The following is an 18,730-nucleotide window of genomic DNA, read 5'->3' as shown; positions in this document are numbered from 1 at the left end:
GAACGCCCACCCATCAGATGTCAAGGAGATGAATAACTGCATAACTTTTGGAAGACATCTGATGGCAGCCCTGTAGAGGGAAGCTTTTTAATGTATGTTTTATGTTTCTATATACAGTGGAACCTCTACTTACCACCATAATCTGTTCCAGCGGCTCGTCCTTTAGGTGAAATGGGTCGCTGGTAGAAGCGCCGTTATGCGCCTGAGCAGATGGCGGCAGCTGTTTCTGCGCGTGCGTGTATCGCGGCAAACCTGGTATTTACTTCCGGGTTTGCCACAGTTCACGACTTGGATCGGGCCCAAGTAGAGACAGCCGTAAGTAGAGGTTCTATGCAAGTAGAGGTTCTACTGTATGTTGGAAGCCGCCCAGAGTGACCGGGCAACCCAGTTAGATGGGCAAGGTACAAACAATAAAATCGTTGTTGTTGATGTTGTTGTTCTTTAAATTTCTATGTTGCCCTTCATCAGAGGATGGCAGGGTGATTTACAATATAAGAACACAAATACCGTATTTTTTGCTCTGTAAGACTCACTTTTTCCCTCCTAAAAAGTAAGGGGAAATGTGTGTGCGTCTTATGGAGTGAATGCAGGCTGCGCAGCTATCCCAGAAGCCAGAACAGCAAGAGGGATTGCTGCTTTCACTGCGCAGCGATCCCTCTTGCTGTTCTGGCTTCTGGGATTCAGAATATTTTTTTTCTTGTTTTCCTTCTCCAAAAACTAGGTGTGTCTTGTGGTCTGGTGCGTCTTACAGAGCGAAAAACACGGTATATGTAATATGGTAACAAACAAAAACTGTACCCCCAGCATCTAGTATAGCTAGGCAAGACCTAGAATAATGTGCTCTGAGGGAGTCTTCACATTATAGGGCCTGAAGACTTAAGAATCTCTCCATATGTGCACAAACTAGAGAGAACCACAGCTGGTCAGAAGCTCCATGCAGCATATACCCATATCAAACAGGTATTTATAGCAAGCTTGTAATAACTTGCCTGACTAACAGAGAAAGGTACAAGTTACCTACCAATGAGAGGGCACAGAGGAGGTTTTGTATACTGAAAGAGGGTTGATTATTGTTAATTTTCAAGGTGTCACTATAGCTGACACTAATTAGCAACAGAAGCATGGATAGGCAGGCCAGTAAGGGTTTTGTGGGATAGTAGTTTTTGTGGACTTATTTGCAAGGGTGGTTTATAAGCACTGCACATTGCATTTTTAGTACCATCAACGTACAACTCTGAGTGCAAAATGGTGTCAGTTGTGTCCCAAGCAAGGATATTAGAAGTTATTCTGCGGCTCTCATTCCAGAAATAGCATCCTAACGTTCACACCCTACAGTGTATATCCATTTCCTGAAAATTAGTATTTTTGTCCAAAAAGAGCATACCCAACAAGTACAACCCCTCGGTTGTATTATTATTATTATTGATTGCTTGATTGAATTTATATACCACCCTAGACCCAGAGGTCTCAGGGCGGTTCACAGAACTAAATCAGAATATAATACCACAAAATATATAATCAAAATAAAAACAACAACCCCATAGACACCGCCCCGCCCCCCTCCCAGCACATTTCCCAATACTTACCAGAAGATTTTCTGGCTTAAGATCTCTGTGGACAATGTTCTTGCCGTGAATATAGACGAGAGCTTCGCACAGATCAGTTATCATGAGAGCAGCATCACGTTCTGTGAATTTCACACTCTCGATTATGGCATCAAACAGGTCCCCACCGGGAACGTACTCCAAGATTAAGTATATTTCTGCATTGGTTTCAAATACTTCAATCAAACTGACAATGTTTGGATGGGAAAGGCTCCTTATGATCAGTATTTCATTTTCAAGCATGTCTTCCTTCCCTTTCAGCTTGGACTTATCGATGATTTTCATAGCATAGTTCTGATTAGTGCTGCGGTGATGACACTCCATCACAACAGCAAAGTTCCCGTCTCCAATGGTTCTGCCAATCTCATAGCTCTTCTCCACATCTGCTCTGCTTGAGACATCATGTCTCAGCTTCGCGTCACTGGCCCTACGCGTCTTGTTAATCTCTTTGATGACTTTATGTTCTTCCTCCTTTTCATGCCTAATCAGTTCACCCTCACTATGACCTGCTTTGTCTTCTCCTCCATTAGCTTCCTCCTTCGGTTTCCGTACCTCTTCCCTATTCCCCTGAATCTTCAATGGCTTTTCAGTATCTGTCCGAGAACCCTTGATCAACCAACAGCTTTGGTTCACCCTAGAACATTTCCGGTGCTCCTTCTTCAATTCATAGGCATCTCCTACTATGGTACGCTGACTTTCAATGGGTTTCATCTTTCCCAGTTCTTCATCATGATTCTTATGGCTTTCCAGAGTTTGCTCTCTGTCAACGCTCCTTTTTTGCTTCTCCGAGTCTTTTTTGGCGTGGCTGAGAGGGGCTGTCCAGGTACTTTGACAAGCAGCATCGTTCCATGTAATTTTGCCCTCTTCCGCGGAGCTTTCTGACAATTTCCTGCAATTTCTCAATTTCACTGGCCTTTCTACATGATATCTCTGACACGTTCTCATACTCAAGTCCCTGCTCTCAAATGGAAGATCAGCCTGTCTTTCCTTCTGCAATTTTTGCCTGAGTTCCCTTTCTCTTTGGCACTTTTCACACCTCACCATCATGTCCGAACTCTTTTCTGCTTCACTTTCAAGGCATTTCTCTTGATTAAAATATCTCTCGCATTCTCTCGCTTTTCTAGATGGCTTTGCATCTTGCTCTTCATTCCAGTTATCTCTGACCCACCTCTTTTTGGTCCTCACCTTCTCCTCTTGCCTGACCTTGGTCTGAACTTTCACTTCATGCCTATTAATTAGTTTAGGAGATATGGCATCCAGACAGTTCTTGGCAGCTATGGGCTCAAGGCTCTTTTCCAGTTTGGAAGACTTTTCATACAGCCTGTTTTTGGGTTTCTGAGTTTGTTCCCAGTTTTGTGTGGTTCCGGTGCGGGGTGCATAGGGGTTGTCAGGGAAAAGCTCTTGGATAGCAGCCTCCAGGTTCTTCGGGGTTAGCTGTTCCTTTCCCATAGCTATAAAGGCATCGCCTTCTCTAAAGAAGTCAGAAACGCTTCGGATTTCCCTTCCCTTCAAATTATACAGTTTTCTCACGCGGTCATTCTTCCAGCGTGGAAACCCAAGGGCTTCTGAGATGTCAGCGATCAGTTGTTCAAATGTCTGGACAGATCGGCGATTTAGGAGCAGCGTTATCTTCCTCACTGTGTGCCCACAAGGTTTTACGACAGTGACAATCCTCGGCTTCACTGGGCTGTTCTCGGAATGAATTGTGTGGAAACCAGTCCGGGAATTAATAAACGGGGAGCTGAAACAGTTTGTACCAAAGAACGGCTTCCCAAAACTTCCACGGCCAATTGGTGGGCAAGTGCCTTGTAGTCTTCTCTCCGTTATGCAGTTTAAAGAGTGGTCAAAAAATCCTCGAGGTTCTGCAAAAAAAAAAAGAAAGCTGTTCAACTTTTGTTCCCCATGAACTTCTAGCGAACATTTTCTGCAAGTTGGGTGGGCCTAATACACAAACTCTAAGACTGCTAACTGTTCACTGATCCCTATTAGCATATTCATATCACTTAACATGTCCCTTTATATCAGGAATACGTTTGCCCAGTTTGGAACCCCAATTTTCAAGGGAGATATTGACATGTGTTGTCTCGCACCCAAAATAGACTGTGAGGCATTTGAATGGCACAGAGAGATCCAAAATATGTATTAGAAAGCCAACGGTGTGAATTTAAAGTCTATTTCCAAGTGTTTGTGCCATGTTGAGCTTGGTGGGTTTTTTGGCTAACTGTCATTGGAATATTTTCCGGTGGAGAAAAACACACTATAAAACCAAGTACCATGGATCTGAACAAACAAAAGTTGTCCACGGAGGACTTTTGGAACACTTGTAAGTTAAAACCCAGTGGCCACAACACGGCAATTGGAAGTTTAGGGAAACAAAACAAGTAAACACACATTTCAGTACCCTGTTCTACTTTTTAAGGCTATTGGTGGGAGGCAGCCCTCGAGACCTGCTGATTTTTCCCCAGCAGCCTACATCAATATAGAAAAGATATTTCTCCCAAGAAAAGGAGTCAATTCAAACAAAGCATCCGCTCCCAAAATAAAAGGCAGGAAGGGAATTCAAACTCTTCTAAAATAGAAACCAGCATGTTTTTGGATTTCAAAGAATGTCATCTCTAACTCAGAAGTTCTTACAGACAAGGTCACTGCAAATATCACAATCCCCTCTATGGAAACAACGCAAAGAAAAGTGATAAAGCCATTTTTCTACCACAGCATGACTTTGGTGCTGCAATAAAAATACAACTTAGTCATTCTGGCCTATGATTTATAAAAGTGCTATTTTTCTAGAAAAAGAGGTGCTGGAAATCCCTTGTTCTTTTATAATGGCAATGGCACCTACCTGAGAGGGGCCGGAACTGAGTTTCAGCAAGTTCTGGCTAAAAAAAGCCCCGGCTATAAGCATATAGAGTAGTTCTTCCAACTCCAGAGATACTATAGTTGTAAAGTTAGGACCTGAACCTGGACCAACTGATTGCTTCCAGTCATTTCTCTCCTTTCCTAATCTAGTGGAAACTCTTGCCCTCCAACAGTCAACAGGCTAGCTACATATACAACTGAAACACCCATTATTTGAGCTGGAAGCACCGAGTGCCTCTGAAACCCCAGTCCTTAATAACCTTTGACAACGTCCTAAGTCAATAACATCTTTACATTGAACCTTAATGGACAAGACAGCTTGACCTCAATGAAAAGAGAGACGATTGGTCAAATGGAATATCAGGCACCTGGAAAGCAATGCTAGCATCCATGAGATTGATCTCTCTGGGTATCAGGCTGGGCCTTATGCAGCGAAGAGTCATATTCAGAGCTTACCAAACCCCACAATGGCTTTCCCAAAAAGATATGAAGCACAGGCAATGTTGCCCATGTGCTACCCACTTAGAGATCACATGTGGTCCTGCCCTAAAATTACAGACTTTGGGGCAGAGACTGTCAGCCATTTTAATATATCTCAGACAAATATCTGAGGTTCGAGGACATCAATATCTTGTGAAATTATATTCCAAACCTATGGAACCTGATGGAGGGACAAAAGGCCACTATGGTGGATAAGCATTCCGGCACTGGAAAAAACAATCATCCTCTTCAATTGCACAGTGATCAGAGACTATGACTACCCTAGCTCCATACGAGAAAGTAACTTTTCAAAAATGGAACCAGGAAGGGAAATTCTTATACAGTGGTACTTCGGGTTACAGACGCTTCAGGTTACAGACACTTCAGGTTACAAACTCTGCTAACCCAGAAATAGTACCTCGTGTTAAGAACTTTGCTTCAGGATGAGAACAGAAATTGTGTGGTGGCGGTGTGGCGGCAGCAGGAGGCCCCATTAGGTAAAGTGGTGCCTCAGGTTAAGAACAGTTTCAGGTTAAGAATGGACCTCCAGAATGAATTAAGTTCTTAACCCGAGGTACCACTGTATATGATATATTTACATAAGGTTGCATAAAAGGTGTTCTGTTAAATTGTGATTGCCAACTGAGGGTCCCCAAACCTCTTGTTTCAGTATATTAAAAATGTAAATTCTAAAAATTGATGCTGTGAAGGACTATGTAATTGGTCAAACCTGCCAAACAGGTCTTCGTTTGTTATGTAAAAAAAAAGTGGCCAAGCACAAGAGACTTAGGGACGTGGGACCTAATGGTCAGGGGTCCCTTTACCTTTGCCTTTTACAAGAGACTTGTTGGAGACCCTTCTGGCGGGGAGAGCAATTTGGAAATTGGCTGTAGAATGTGCAAACTCAGTGTCTGCTTGAAAGAAGAAGTTTAAATTAAGCTGAGAGAAGACATACAGAAAAAGGTGGACTGTTTTATGCAATGATCCTACAGGAGCTTGTGGTTTCACTCAGAATTTGAAGAGGGAGCAGTGAATTTAGGGCACTTGCTTGTGTTAAGTGGTATATATTCCCCTATGCTCAGCCTGTATATATATGTGTATATAAATCACCAACACAAACACTAGCAAGTCTCCTCCAGTGACCTCGTTCCAAGGGAATAGGACCTGCGTACACTGTGCCCCTTGAGTTCTCATCATTTGGAGAACTGGGACACATGCAAAATATTATGAACCCAGCTGTATGTCAGTATTAGTCCTGATCAGAACACACTCCCATTTAAAAGGGCTAAGGACAAAGGTTTAAGAACATTGCCCATGTGGGTAATGCTACATTTTCACAATAGCACACACACAAAAACCAGTAGCCTCTTTGTTTGTAAAGATATATCTGAGAGTGTTTCTGTAATGCCTGGAGACGTTTGAAGCCAGGGAAGTCTGTGTAACTTTGCTTGAGAGATACATTGACTGGTTTAATAAATAAATTATTTGAATGTAAGTTGTTGAACACACTGCTCTACAGGGAGGGTGAGGTTTTACTGTCTCTCATAAATCATTGCCCCTACATATGACTAAAAGAATAAATGGTGTCAAGCAGCAAAACCTATGGAATAGATGATGCAAAATCAGAAAATTCAAGCAAATCCATGTGTGCGTTTTACATTAGCTGCAGAATTTGGCTTCTCTTCCCAAACGAAATTTGTTAGTGTACTGTATATGTTTTTTGTTGAGGGGGATACATGCAAAAAACCTAAGAACTCGTGAACATGGTTCTCAAAGGAGGAATACTTTATCCCTCACAGTCTAGGCATAACACCCGTTATTTGAATTACATACCCCAACTTTAATATGTGCTAAGTCAATACATGAACCCTCCTCAGATTTTCAGTGTAGTCTGAACAAAAGTGCATGGGCTGGAGAAGAGGAATGTGGCAGCAAGACTCCACCTCACACCTAAGCATGTAAATTTAAAAATCTGAAGAGAACCTGTGAGCACACAAGTCAATGCAAGTAGGGACCTCTATACACAATTGGGAGCTCTGACTTTCACCAAGTTCCCAATTACAGTGGTACCTCGGGTTAAGTACTTAATTCGTTCCGGAGGTCCGTACTTAACCTGAAACTGTTCTTAACCTGAAGCACCACTTTAGCTAATGGGGCCTCCTGCTCCTGCTGTGCTGTTCAGGCTGCAAGACTGTCCCCACTTGCCTTCAAATAAGACACATGGAAATTCACGGGACTCACTTCTGAGTAAGACATAGGCAGAATTATATTGTCAAAGGGAGACCATCTGGCTTTGAGTGAACAACTTTGAGTGAACAATCTCTTTGCCCTGGAAGAAAGTGATATGCCAAACTATATTGGGTGCACAATATTTTCTAATACAGTGGTACCTTGGGTTAAGTACTTAGTTCGTTCTGGAGGTCTGTTCTTAACCTGAAACTGTTCTTAACCTGAAGCACCACTTTAGCTAATGGGGCCTCCTGCTCCTGCTGTGCTGCCAGAACACGATTTCTGTTCTTATCCTGAAGCAAAGTTCTTAACCTGAAGCACTATTTCTGGGTTAGCAGAGTCTGTAACCTGAAGCGTATGTAACCTGAAGCGTATGCAACCCGAGGTACCACTGTACGCAGAGAAGTCCGAATGTACAGTCTTAGGGGTGAAGCTTCTTCATCCTGCGTGTTCATTGTATGTATGTTAAAAGGTCCCAAAGAGGGCCTTATATTTAGGCCAAAAATACCAGTTCACCTAGGCTTGCCAACGTTTCTCACAAAGAGTATAAAAAGTTTGAAAGACATACCCAACAGACAGAGGAAGCCTTACAAACAGGAAGACACTCTGGGCATTGCCTTCATGACTTATCTGAACCACTTGAGACTCCTGCTCAAATACACGCAAAAATTCTACCAGGTACTGGGGTGCCATTGGGGGGACCGGGGAGGCCGAGGCACCCCAAAAAATTCAAGCGGGGGGGGGCAGGTCCCGCATAGCTGCGGTAGGCCCTCCAAGCAGTTCCCATCGGGCCTTCCTGTGGCCACAATGGACCCTGCTGGTCCCCCTTCCAATGCATGACATCACACATGTGCAACAAGCCCCCCAAAAGTTGGGTGGAACCCAGCACATGTGCTGGGGCACAAGGATAACTATTTTGAGCCCGACATGCCATTTTGTTTTTAAAACAGTGAAGCCAGTCCTTTATATTCCTGCTCCAATTCATTGAAGGTGGGGTCAGGGGAAGAGAGGCTTTGTTAGATTCAGAGGTGGGGAGGGGGAATTTCTATTACTAATAGTTTCTCAAGTAGAAAAACCCTTCAAAACACATTCTTATTATGCAGAAGGCCTTTGAAAGACCATAGCTACCAAAAACTACGTTTGAATTTATGTCACCAGTGATCCATTATTTATTTCATTATCATGCAAAAGACCTTTCATCGGCTAATTTACGAGGCTGATGACTAAATTGCAACTGCCTTTGATTCTTGCCCCTTCCCCAACTAAAGTCAGTGCATTTAATCCCAACGATACTAAAATTATAGTACACAAAGGTATGCACTGTGACAGACCCTCAAATCACTGCATACAAGTATGTGTAAAAGCAGGCTAAAGGAAGGACACACTGGCATATGTATGCCTCAGCTGAGCACAGTTCAGAACAGCCCTTTGTACGACATGGCTCCCTTGCGTAAACGTACACAGGTTTGCAATGCGCAAGTAGCCATTATCTGTAAGGTGTAACTTGAGTCTTTTAGAACTGTATTGGCTTCGATCTCTTGTTCCTTAAAGTAAATTATTCACAACGGCAACTTGCAAGGCCAATGTACACTGTGCGTGCACGAGACTGTACAGAAAGGGGGAGCAAAGAAGGCAGGGCACTACACAGCAAGTGTATTGAATTAGTCAGATGGAAACAAAATGTGACCACAGGCATCCTTTTACAGCACGTGAATTTCACACTGGCATTGTTTACCGGCACCTTGGAAATGGAATCCTGCCTTCTTACCCCAGGTCAGCAAGCAGAAATAAAAGCCAGCAATGAGGGATTTAAGGAAGCAGAAATTAAGGTTTTAAATTTTTAAATTTAATATAAAATTATTAAAATGGAGGGAAATGCACACAGGAGCAAATCTGAGAGCTCAAATATACTTTTATCCATCTAAGAATGCCCTATTTAGTATGCAGATACAGAATTAGTACAACTGGCTTTGCGGTGGCTTGTGAACACAACCAAGACATCAAGATTTCACGCAATGTGGGGCTTCCCACCTAACCCACAGTTTTCCAAGATCCAATTTAAGATAGAGACTTCCCTGCATGTATTTACTTACCTAAGCTAACCATTCTGCAATGGATAAATCCAGATTTGTCCAGGGTCTGGAAGGAGAGGGAAACCATCTGTGTTGAGAGCTTGAGAGGTTGCTAGTATAACCTGAGACTAACTCCTGTCTGAAGAAGAGTTCATTGTAACCTGAACCTGCCAAAACAGTTCAATTCACTGCTTCAGTCTTGTCTCTTGTAGCTCTGTACCAATTTAATGCTGGGTGTCAATCAAATTTAAGAAACCGCAGCAGACCAGAGAGTTGCATCCACTTCCTTAACTGTGATTAAAGCAGAAGGTGGAAGCGCATCTGCTCTAACTGTGGTTAAGGCTGCCCAAGGGCAAATGCAGATGTACCAATTTGCCACATGGCTGATGCTGCAGAGCAAAATCCCATCTTTAGCCTTCCTCTCTGTCCTGTATATTTCAGCAGACATCTCCTCGGTCTGCAATAAAGTCTAGACTACATTTACATTTTATGTTATTACTGAAACAGGAAAGCATAACTGAATGTTACAAATGCTAGAAATAAGCCAATATTTAAACCTTTCAACACACACACGGACGCACACACACCCATGTGCAACACTAATCTGAAATATTATTAAACTTCTAATCTGAAAACCTGGTTCTTTAAAGACAACTCTACTCACAAGACTCTATAGTTCAGGGAATATACCTCCTCTGCTCTTTTATCATGTGTCCTGGATCGCTAATGCAGATGACCAGTTTACAAGTGGTTAACCCCCAAGCCTTGAGCACTTTTCAGAATGCAAGTGAGGCAGGGGAAAAACTCACGTGACCAAGCAAATTCCATGGTTGCCAGACTGCTTACAGTGGTACCTCAGGTTACATACGCTTCAGGTTACAGTGTCCGCTAACCCAGAAATAGTGCTTCAGGTTAAGAACTTTGCTTCAGGATGAGAACAGAAATCGTGCTCCGGCGGCATAGCAGGAGGCCCCATTAGCTAAAGTGGTGCTTCAGGTTAAGAACAGTTTCACGTTAAGTACGGACCTCCGGAACGAATTAAGTACTTAACCCGAGGTACCACTGTATTTTGGCCACAAGCTTGCTGCGTAACCAGTATAGCTCAAAATCCTTGTTTAAGAATCTTAGGGTGGAAATTTGATCTGCACAGGTAGTGAACATGTGATTCTGCGGCCCATTCAAGATTTCTTGTTAAGAGAGTCCCAACTACATCACCCTTAAGAGACCAAAGCAAGGCATTCTTGTAATACCTGCTGAGAACCGAAGTGTAACTCCCAAAATAAATTTGTTTCTAAGTGGACTAAGTGGTTAAATACTGGAGATACAGATCAAACACCGCTAACAAGGCAGCTTACAAAGGGAAATCAATGTTATGCATTAACTTGCAAAGCGGTCTTAATACGCCCCCAGATCTATCAGCTCCTTATGCCCTGAACAAGACCGACTTAATTTTATACGACCAGGACAAGTAATTGATCATTTCTGCAGGGTGAACAGATTTTATCTAGATCCATAGAGACAGTCTGAATAAAAACATCTGCCAATATTGAAAACAGGCTTTAACGTTAACATATTTTTACACAAAAAGAACACGTTTGTTAAACAGAAATATTCATATTATAAGAAAACTATAGATTGTGCCTTCTACCCAAACAGATGACATTTTCCAGTTTTAAGGGCTTTTCAGCGGCAGCCCCTCAACGATGGAATGCGTCCCATAGCGAAGTTCCCCAACTGTTGCCTTCTTAGCACTAAGCTAAGATTCTTCTGTTCTCCAGGGTCTTTTAAGAACTGGATTCTGAAGTTCCCATGATACAGCTGGCAGTTTTGATGTACACATTTCATAGGTGTTCTTCGCCAGATTTAGGATAGTGAAAGTGGTTCGCACACAAAGGGCACCAAGCCAAGGAGGTGCAAAATAATAAAATAAAATAAAAAACAACACCTATATTTATCTGGGTACCTATCGATATGATCCTTTTTAAAAGCAACTGGACCAAAAGGAATTGTTGTGAAAATAAGAAATATTGGTGGGGGAGGCAGGACATGCCAAATTTTGTCTTCTCAGGACGCCATATTACCAAAGTCTGTCCCTGCGGGCGTTTTCAGTTCTGTGCTGTACACAGTATTATACTGAGCTTGTTTTATTGTGCTGGGTTTGTATCTATCTCTTAACTTTGTGGTTTTATTGTTGCTAGACCTCAGAATTCTGCAAATAAGCTGCTTGAGTGACAGATCATTTTCACAAGGATTACTGAAAGCCTCCTTTATGCGTATAGGTAATTGCTCACATTAGCGCCATAATTGGACTAAATAAAATTATACTAGGGACAGAAGGAAGTCAGGAAATGTTCTATTTTAATTTACAGTGAAGCAAATTATTCCTAGGTAAGATAAACAACTTTCAGACACCACAGACTGTATATAATTCAATATACTATTTAAGTAAAGGGAACACAGAAAGCCTGCCTTGAGTCAGACTGCCTCTCTGGCTTCGGGGCTTTGGGTTTTTTTTGTTAAAACAGGAGCAGGTTCTAAGTGAGTCTGTTCAACACCCTGCATTGTTCTATGGCTAATTACATTTAAAGGTTGATATAGACCACCCCTCAAGGGATACAAAAATTATTCAGAGATCACAAATGTTAAGTGAGAGATGGGGGGGCGCTAAGTGGCATAATCTTGCTCTTGTGACGCCAGTGGCAGTCAGTTTGTGATTTTATTTTTATTTTATTTTACTGACTTCCATAATTTTCTATTACGTTGGTGGCAGTTAGCAAGAAACAAGCACAAAGTCTGTTGAGTTAAAATGCCCAGGTTAAGCAAAATGCAGAGAACCAACGGGCCCCAATTGCTGTGCCAATAGCACGTTCTAGCAATCACATTCATTCCTCAGTGTTTGCAGAATATGGCTACATATGCATATGCAGAAAGGCACAAGCCCTTACTTCATATTTATTTATACCTTTAATCATAAGGTGTGGGGAAAGACCCCATAACGGAGAACATATTGTGCATGCAATACATTTGGTTTCCGTCATCTCCGGGTAGAGTGGAGACAGACAAGATGCTGGAGTTGGTACTAGGCATCATTCTAAACCTAGCACCTGTTTGGCTTATCTCTGCACATCTAAGGTAATGGCCAAGCCACCACTATTTATTCTGAAAGCTTTCCTCCACTTTTTTATCAGCCCTTGTAAACAAGGTCAGATGCTAGTTAAGGCACAGTTATTTTGGAATAGGATGCATGGGATGCTCCTTCTGAGGTACAGTGGTGCCTTGCAAGACGAAATTAATCCGTTCTGCGAGTCTCTTCGTCTTGCGGTTTTTTCGTCTTGCGAAGCACGGCTATTAGCGGCTTAGCGGCTATTAGGGGCTTAGCGGCTATTAACAGCTTAGCGGCTTAGCGGCTATTAACGGCTTAGCGGCTTTAAGAAAAAGGAAACAAACTCGCAAGACGTTTTGTCTAGCGAAGCAAGCCCATAGGGAAATTCGTCTTGCGGAACGACTCAAAAAACGGAAAACTCTTTCGTCTAGCGAGTTTTTCGTCTTGCGGGGCACCACTGTAATTTGGTCATTCACTCTGCACTCAGCTCTCACGTGTGGCTCTTAGAAGCTGTCAGCATGCGACAGTGGTCACATCCTGGGAACGGCTTCCACTGGCCAGCTAAACCAGGTGAGCGTAGCCGATGGGTCTCAAACCCTTGGTGAGTCAGGGACTTTCCCTGAATGCAAAGACAGGCTCTGGAGAATGAACAGACCAAGAGGGTTCAATGGTCAAGAAGGTGGTTTCTGCACGTTATAGAGGGAAGTGAGGGGCAGGTGGGGCTCATCAACCTGGGAAGGGAGTCCATCTAGGAGAAGGAAAACTCTGATCCTAAGCCTCCGCTGCCTTGTGGGATATATTTGGGAGGAGAAGAAGAGGCTAAGGTGAAAGTAAAGGGACCCCTGACCATTAGGTCCAGTCACGGACGACTCTGGGGTTGTGGCGCTCATCTCGCTTTATTGGCCGAGGGAGCCGGCGTACAGCTTCCAGGTCATGTGGCCAGCATGACTAAGCCGCTTCTGGCGAACCAGAGGAAACGCTGTTTACCTTTCCGTCCGAGCAGTACCTATTTATCTACTTGCACTGGTGTGCTTTCGAACTGCTAGGTTGGCAGGAGCTGGGACAGAGCAGCGGGAGCTCACTCCATCATGAGGATTCGAACCGCCAACCTTCCAATCGGCAAGCCCAAAGAGGCTAAGTGATTTAGACCACAGCACCTCCCTAAAGTCTATAGGAGCAGTACAATGTCTCACTGAGCTGCTCTTTAAATAGTACTATGCTCTGAAGAAGGTATTTTATGGCTTCTTTGCTCTTGGATATGGAGCACACACACAAAAAGAATCATAGAATTGTAGAGTTAGCAGGGACCCTGAGGATCAGGGACCCCTGACCATTAGGTCCAGTCGTGGCCGACTCTGGGATTGCGTCGCTCGTCTTGTTTTACTGGCCGAGGGAGCCGGCGTACAGCTTCCGGGTCATGTGGCCAGCATGACTAAGCCACTTCAGGCGAAACCAGAGCAGCACACGGAAACACCGTTTACCTTCCCGCCGGAGCGGTACCTATTTATCTACTTGCACTTTGACGTGCTTTCAAACTGCTAGGTTGGCAGGAGCAGGGACCGAGCAACGGGAGTTCACCCAATCACGGGGATTCGAACCGCCAACTTTCTGATCAGCAAGTCCTAGGCTCTGTGGTTTAACCCACAGCGCCATCCGCGTCCCAACACAGACAGATGCCAACAACAAATTTTGGAATAAGAGATCATGTAAAAAGCCATCTGCAAACTGATCTACTACAACTTCTTTTTCTTCAGATTTCCCTCTGTCTGCCTCAACAAATCTCAAGCACCCTCCTACTCAATCCATTATGAGTGAATTGCCATTCCTTGCATAGCTTTTTCTGAGAACAAAAAAGGAATGTGTTGGTATATTTGAAAAGGCAAGTACCTTGCTGAGAGAGGGGGGGCAGGGAGAGAGAGAGAGAGGTGAAAACAGTGGCAACTCCCACCAACAAAAGCAGGACACAAAGTAAATATCCGGGCTTGTAACTAGAAATTGAGTTGACTGGGTCATCAAACTTCAGTGCAAAACAGCAAGGGTAATTTTTTTATATTTAAAGGTAATTTTTAGACTCACAGCTGTCCATGGAGGCACAGGTCAAATCTGTATCCAGGGCAGCTGTTTACCAGCTCCATCTGGTACATAGGCTGAGACCCTACTTGCCCGCGGACTGTCTCCCCAGAGTGGTGCATGCTCTGGTTATCTCCCGCTTGGACTACTGCAATGCGCTCTACGTGGGGCTACCTTTGAAGGTGACCCGGAAACTACAACTAATCCAGAATGCGGCAGCCAGACTGGTGACTGGGAGCGGCTGCCAAGACCATATAACACCGGTCTTGAAAGACCTACATCGGCTCCCAATACGTTTCCGAGCACAATTCAAAGTGTTCGTGCTGACCTTTAAAGCCCTAAACGGCCTTGGTCCAGTATATCTGAAGGAGCGTCTCCACCCCCATCGTTCTGCCCGGACACTGAGGTCCAGCTCCGAGGGCCTTCTGGTGGTTCCCTCACTGCGAGAGGCCAAGTTACAGGGAACCAGGCAGAGGGCCTTCTCGGTAGTGGCACCCGCCCTGTGGAATGCCCTCCCATCAGATGTCAAAGCGATAAACAACTACCTGACATTCAGAAGACATCTGAAGGCAGCCCTGTTCAGGGAAGTTTTTAATATGAGACATTTTAGTTTATTTTTCATCTCTGTTGGAAGCCGCCCAGAGTGGCTGGGGAAACCCAGCCAGATGGGCGGGGTACAAATAATAAATTATTATTATATTATTATTATTATTAAACATTTTGATTCAAAACCACTTTAAACCATTGCTAATCATCCCAGTCTTTTCACATGCATCAGAAACAGCCAGGAACAATGGGGTGGCCAACTGCCTTGAGTGTCCGGTCATTTGTTCTTCCAGAAACATAAGAACAAGACACCCCCCCCCCCCTGAAATCAAAAGGAAGAGACCTAGACCACCTCTAAGCTTGGAGTCTAGGGGTGGAACCCCAAAGCTTTCCACCCCTTCAAGCTACAACTGAAGCTCATTATACAGTCGCAAAAGTGGATCATTTCTAAGATTCTGATAAGTTTGTGGACTCTAATCCACAAAAAACCTATGCCATACAACAGTTCTTCTTTGTTGTTAATTGAACTGTCTCAAGAGAAAGGACTCCATCTGACTGAACCAGAATCCGTCTTCCTGTCCCACATGCCAATTTCTTCTTCCATTTGTTCTAACCATAGTTTCAAGTGGTGATTGATAAGGCAGCTATGGTCAGTTCCCAAGCCCAAGTCTTGGTTTACACTGCTATTTCAAACCATGGTTTCAAATTGCGTTTTGAAGACTAACACTAATTACTGTTTGTCCAATTCAGCTATTATGGCATTGTTAAAAGAAAACCCAGAAGGGGGAAGCACCCAGTGGTGTAGCGTGGGGGGTGCAGGGGGGGCCGGCCGCACTGGGCGCAACATCTGGGGGGGGGGGGGCGCTCGCACTCGCAGCTCTCTGCCCCTACCTGGCTCATTCACTCTCTCTCACTGCAGTGCTGGCTGTGCGAATCCGATCCGAGCCACCGGGTCGCCGCCCACTGTGGAGGGGAGGGTGCCAGGCGTGCGGTGCAGTGCGGAGAGAGAGCGAGGGACTATCTGGGGGAGAGATAGCGAGGGACTATCTGGGGGAGGGACAGTGCAGCGGGGGGGGGCGCAAATTACTTGCCTTGCCCCGGGTGCTGACAACCCACGCTACGCCACTGGAAGCACCAAACCATTATTAGCTTGATGGATCATAACATAGACCCTGAATACAGCCACATCTCTCTCTTGTGGCGAGGAACCCATCCCTTGCTAATTGGCACTATACTTAAATTTTAACATGACACCAAAGTAAATTTCCATAGTTCCTCTTATTATTAAGTACACATTTCTTGTAATGGACTGAAAGAGGATAGCTTTTAGAAAGGAGATGTCTTTCTAAAAAGGGAGCATTTTCCCCCTTTAACTCATAGCTCTGAAGTCAAGAGCAAAAATATTCGCACAGCATAAACACCATATTAAAAGGAAGCATATTAACTGTTCACATTGGTTCTTTCAGGGTGACATCTATCGAATAATGAAAAAGTTATGCATTTCTTTATGAAGTGTTCGACGGAAATAAAAGACTCATGTTAACTATCCGCCCACTGCACTAACACAATCCATGCAGCTTGATTCTTTAATGTTCAGGCATCTATTTATAATATTTTAAGCTTCCACCCTCTCCCTACGTCACAGTATCGAGCTTAGCATGTATACACCATACGCACAAGTTGCTAAGGGGCAACTGGCTCCAAAAGAGAGATTCCTTATCGACTTTTGGAGGACTATGGCAGAAACTAAAACACAACGTTGTCAGCGTTGAGAGATCCAGGCAGAAGTTCTGCAGGCTAAGGCTGCTCGCTCCCAGACTGCACATCGTAGCCGCCTTCCCTTTCCCTTTGGTCCCTGTGTACTCCTTTCCAGTCATTCAACATTTAAAACCTAGGCAACCTGAAAGCGAAAGCCAAAACTAACAACCTAAGCTTCTTCCAAAGGCAGATATGCATGACTGACAAAATACACAGCTGGAGCTCTAGCACCTTCACAAAGTCTGCTGTTTGCTTGTTTCTCAAGCAACTAGAACTCATTCATCTTATGCAGAGTGGAAATATGCCCCCTCCTTCCCCTCCAAAAATGACTGTAGAGTCCCAAACCTGTTCTCATTTAAGTAAACTATGGCATTTTCTGTTCTCATTTGAAACTACTGAATTTTAGAAGTCATGCTTTAAAAACATAAAAATGATTATTTTCAGCAGAATTGAAACCAGTGTTAGAAATATGAAAGCTAGGAGCTAAATGGCACCTTAAACCTAGGTTATGGGCGCAACAAGGGAATGTCTAGGCACACTTTTTAATATCAAAAATATAAATCTGAAAATGAATGAACTGCAGCTAAAATATTATGTTCATTTTCCACGTAGTCTAGTCCTTCCCCTGCCCACGCCCTTTATATTCTTAAGAGGGTCTCTTCTCCAGTCTTCAGAGAGTAGCTAGAAGTGGACAGGCAGAAAAAGGTCCTCCTTTCCTTCCACTCTGCAGTTTTAATCTGAAATCTTAGCCGCAGTGCTGCGCCCAGAACTCAGAAACTGCTTGTGCAAATTCTCTGTCGCAAAATGCACCTAGAACAATGGGAGTTTCAAACACTGATTGAAACATCAAGATAGCCTTGATTTTCCCTATAACGCTAAAACAACTTGGATTTTTGAAAGGTTTGGTTGTTTTTCCAATCCACCAAATTCCTGCAAATTGAATGACACCTGTCTGAGTTTTATCAAAAGTCTTTGCTTTGTTCTTTCTTAACAAAAAAGGATGGATAGCAGTATGCACTCAACCAACAGTATACACAAACCAGATTCTATTTTTCCTACAATAAATTATTTGCTCATTTGCTAAAAGGGTTGTTAACATGAACTCCAATGAACTCCCATCACAGGCCATGGGAATGTGTACCATGAAGACAAGCCAAAACAACTTTTTTTAAAAAGTTGTTTTTCATAAGTGTTTTTTTTGTAGAACACATCAATACAGTGGTCCAATTCTCATATCACAATAAAACATACAGTCGTTTGCAAATTCACATTAAAAGGTATTTAAAATCTATGTGTTCGCCCGCCCTGCTAAAAAGTTCTCACTCTGCTCTTCTCCCAAAACCTGGCTTGTGATGTCTGAACCCTGGCTCATGGTTTGTTTCTCTTCAAGCTACAAGCAGTAAACCAAGAACAAACTGCTGGTTACCAGTCATGGTTTGCTTAGAGAGAAACAAACCATGAGTCAAGGTTTAGATATCACAAGAAGTCAGAGTGGCTGTTTCTTGGTGACACAGCAAGAAGGGAGGACTAGAGTGAGAACTTCTGAGCAGCATTTACTAGCACTAGGCACATTCATATTAAAATAATAACTTTAAACTGTAGTTTAATGTGACATGTGAACTGGGCCAAGTGTCCCTGGCTCAGATTTGCCACACACAAAAAAGAGTTTTAATACAGCTGTTGAATTCAAAACTAGGCAAATGAGAATACTGCAATGTTTTTCACTGAATGCAAACTTAACTAAAAAAAAAAAAAAGTCTCTAATATTCACCTCATTCTCCTACCACAATTATTTCACCCTCCACAGCTATAGCCGACTTCAAGATTCTCTATTAAGAATCATTAAGAAGCACAAAGCTGAACACAACCACCATCATCAATATCCATTTTAACATGCAAGCAGCTGGAGGCAACATAAAAAGGACCAGCCTCTTCACCACTTTGCTGATAGATCCATGAGATATATCCATCCCACACAAACTACATTCACTATCCTGAAAAGATGGAGA

At 43.4% G+C, this 18,730-nt stretch overlaps 1 protein-coding gene across 2 annotated transcripts in view; it reads right to left on the bottom strand.

The window, feature by feature from the left end:
- The window catches only part of DCLK3 (doublecortin like kinase 3), a 31,269-nt gene that overhangs the window by 9,621 nt on the left and 2,918 nt on the right, over positions 1-18,730 (bottom strand). The window contains exons 1-2 of one of the 2 annotated variants that reach the window (XM_083404835.1): positions 9,266-9,293; positions 1,587-3,466 (exon numbers count right to left, since the gene is read on the bottom strand). In XM_083404835.1, coding sequence (XP_083260961.1) covers positions 1,587-3,466; positions 9,266-9,278 — 1,893 coding nt within the window. In that variant the 5' untranslated portion in view covers positions 9,279-9,293. Of the gene's footprint in view, positions 1-1,586; positions 3,467-9,265; positions 9,294-18,730 lie in introns of those variants that run through there. The other variant, XM_083404836.1, reaches the window with a different exon arrangement.

This window comes from Podarcis tiliguerta (assembly GCF_965153285.1).
Source record: "Podarcis tiliguerta genome assembly, chromosome: 12".
NCBI lineage: Eukaryota > Metazoa > Chordata > Lepidosauria > Squamata > Lacertidae > Podarcis > Podarcis tiliguerta.
The sequence above is the reverse complement of the archived record's forward strand: the minus strand, read 5'-3'. Positions and strand labels throughout refer to the sequence as shown.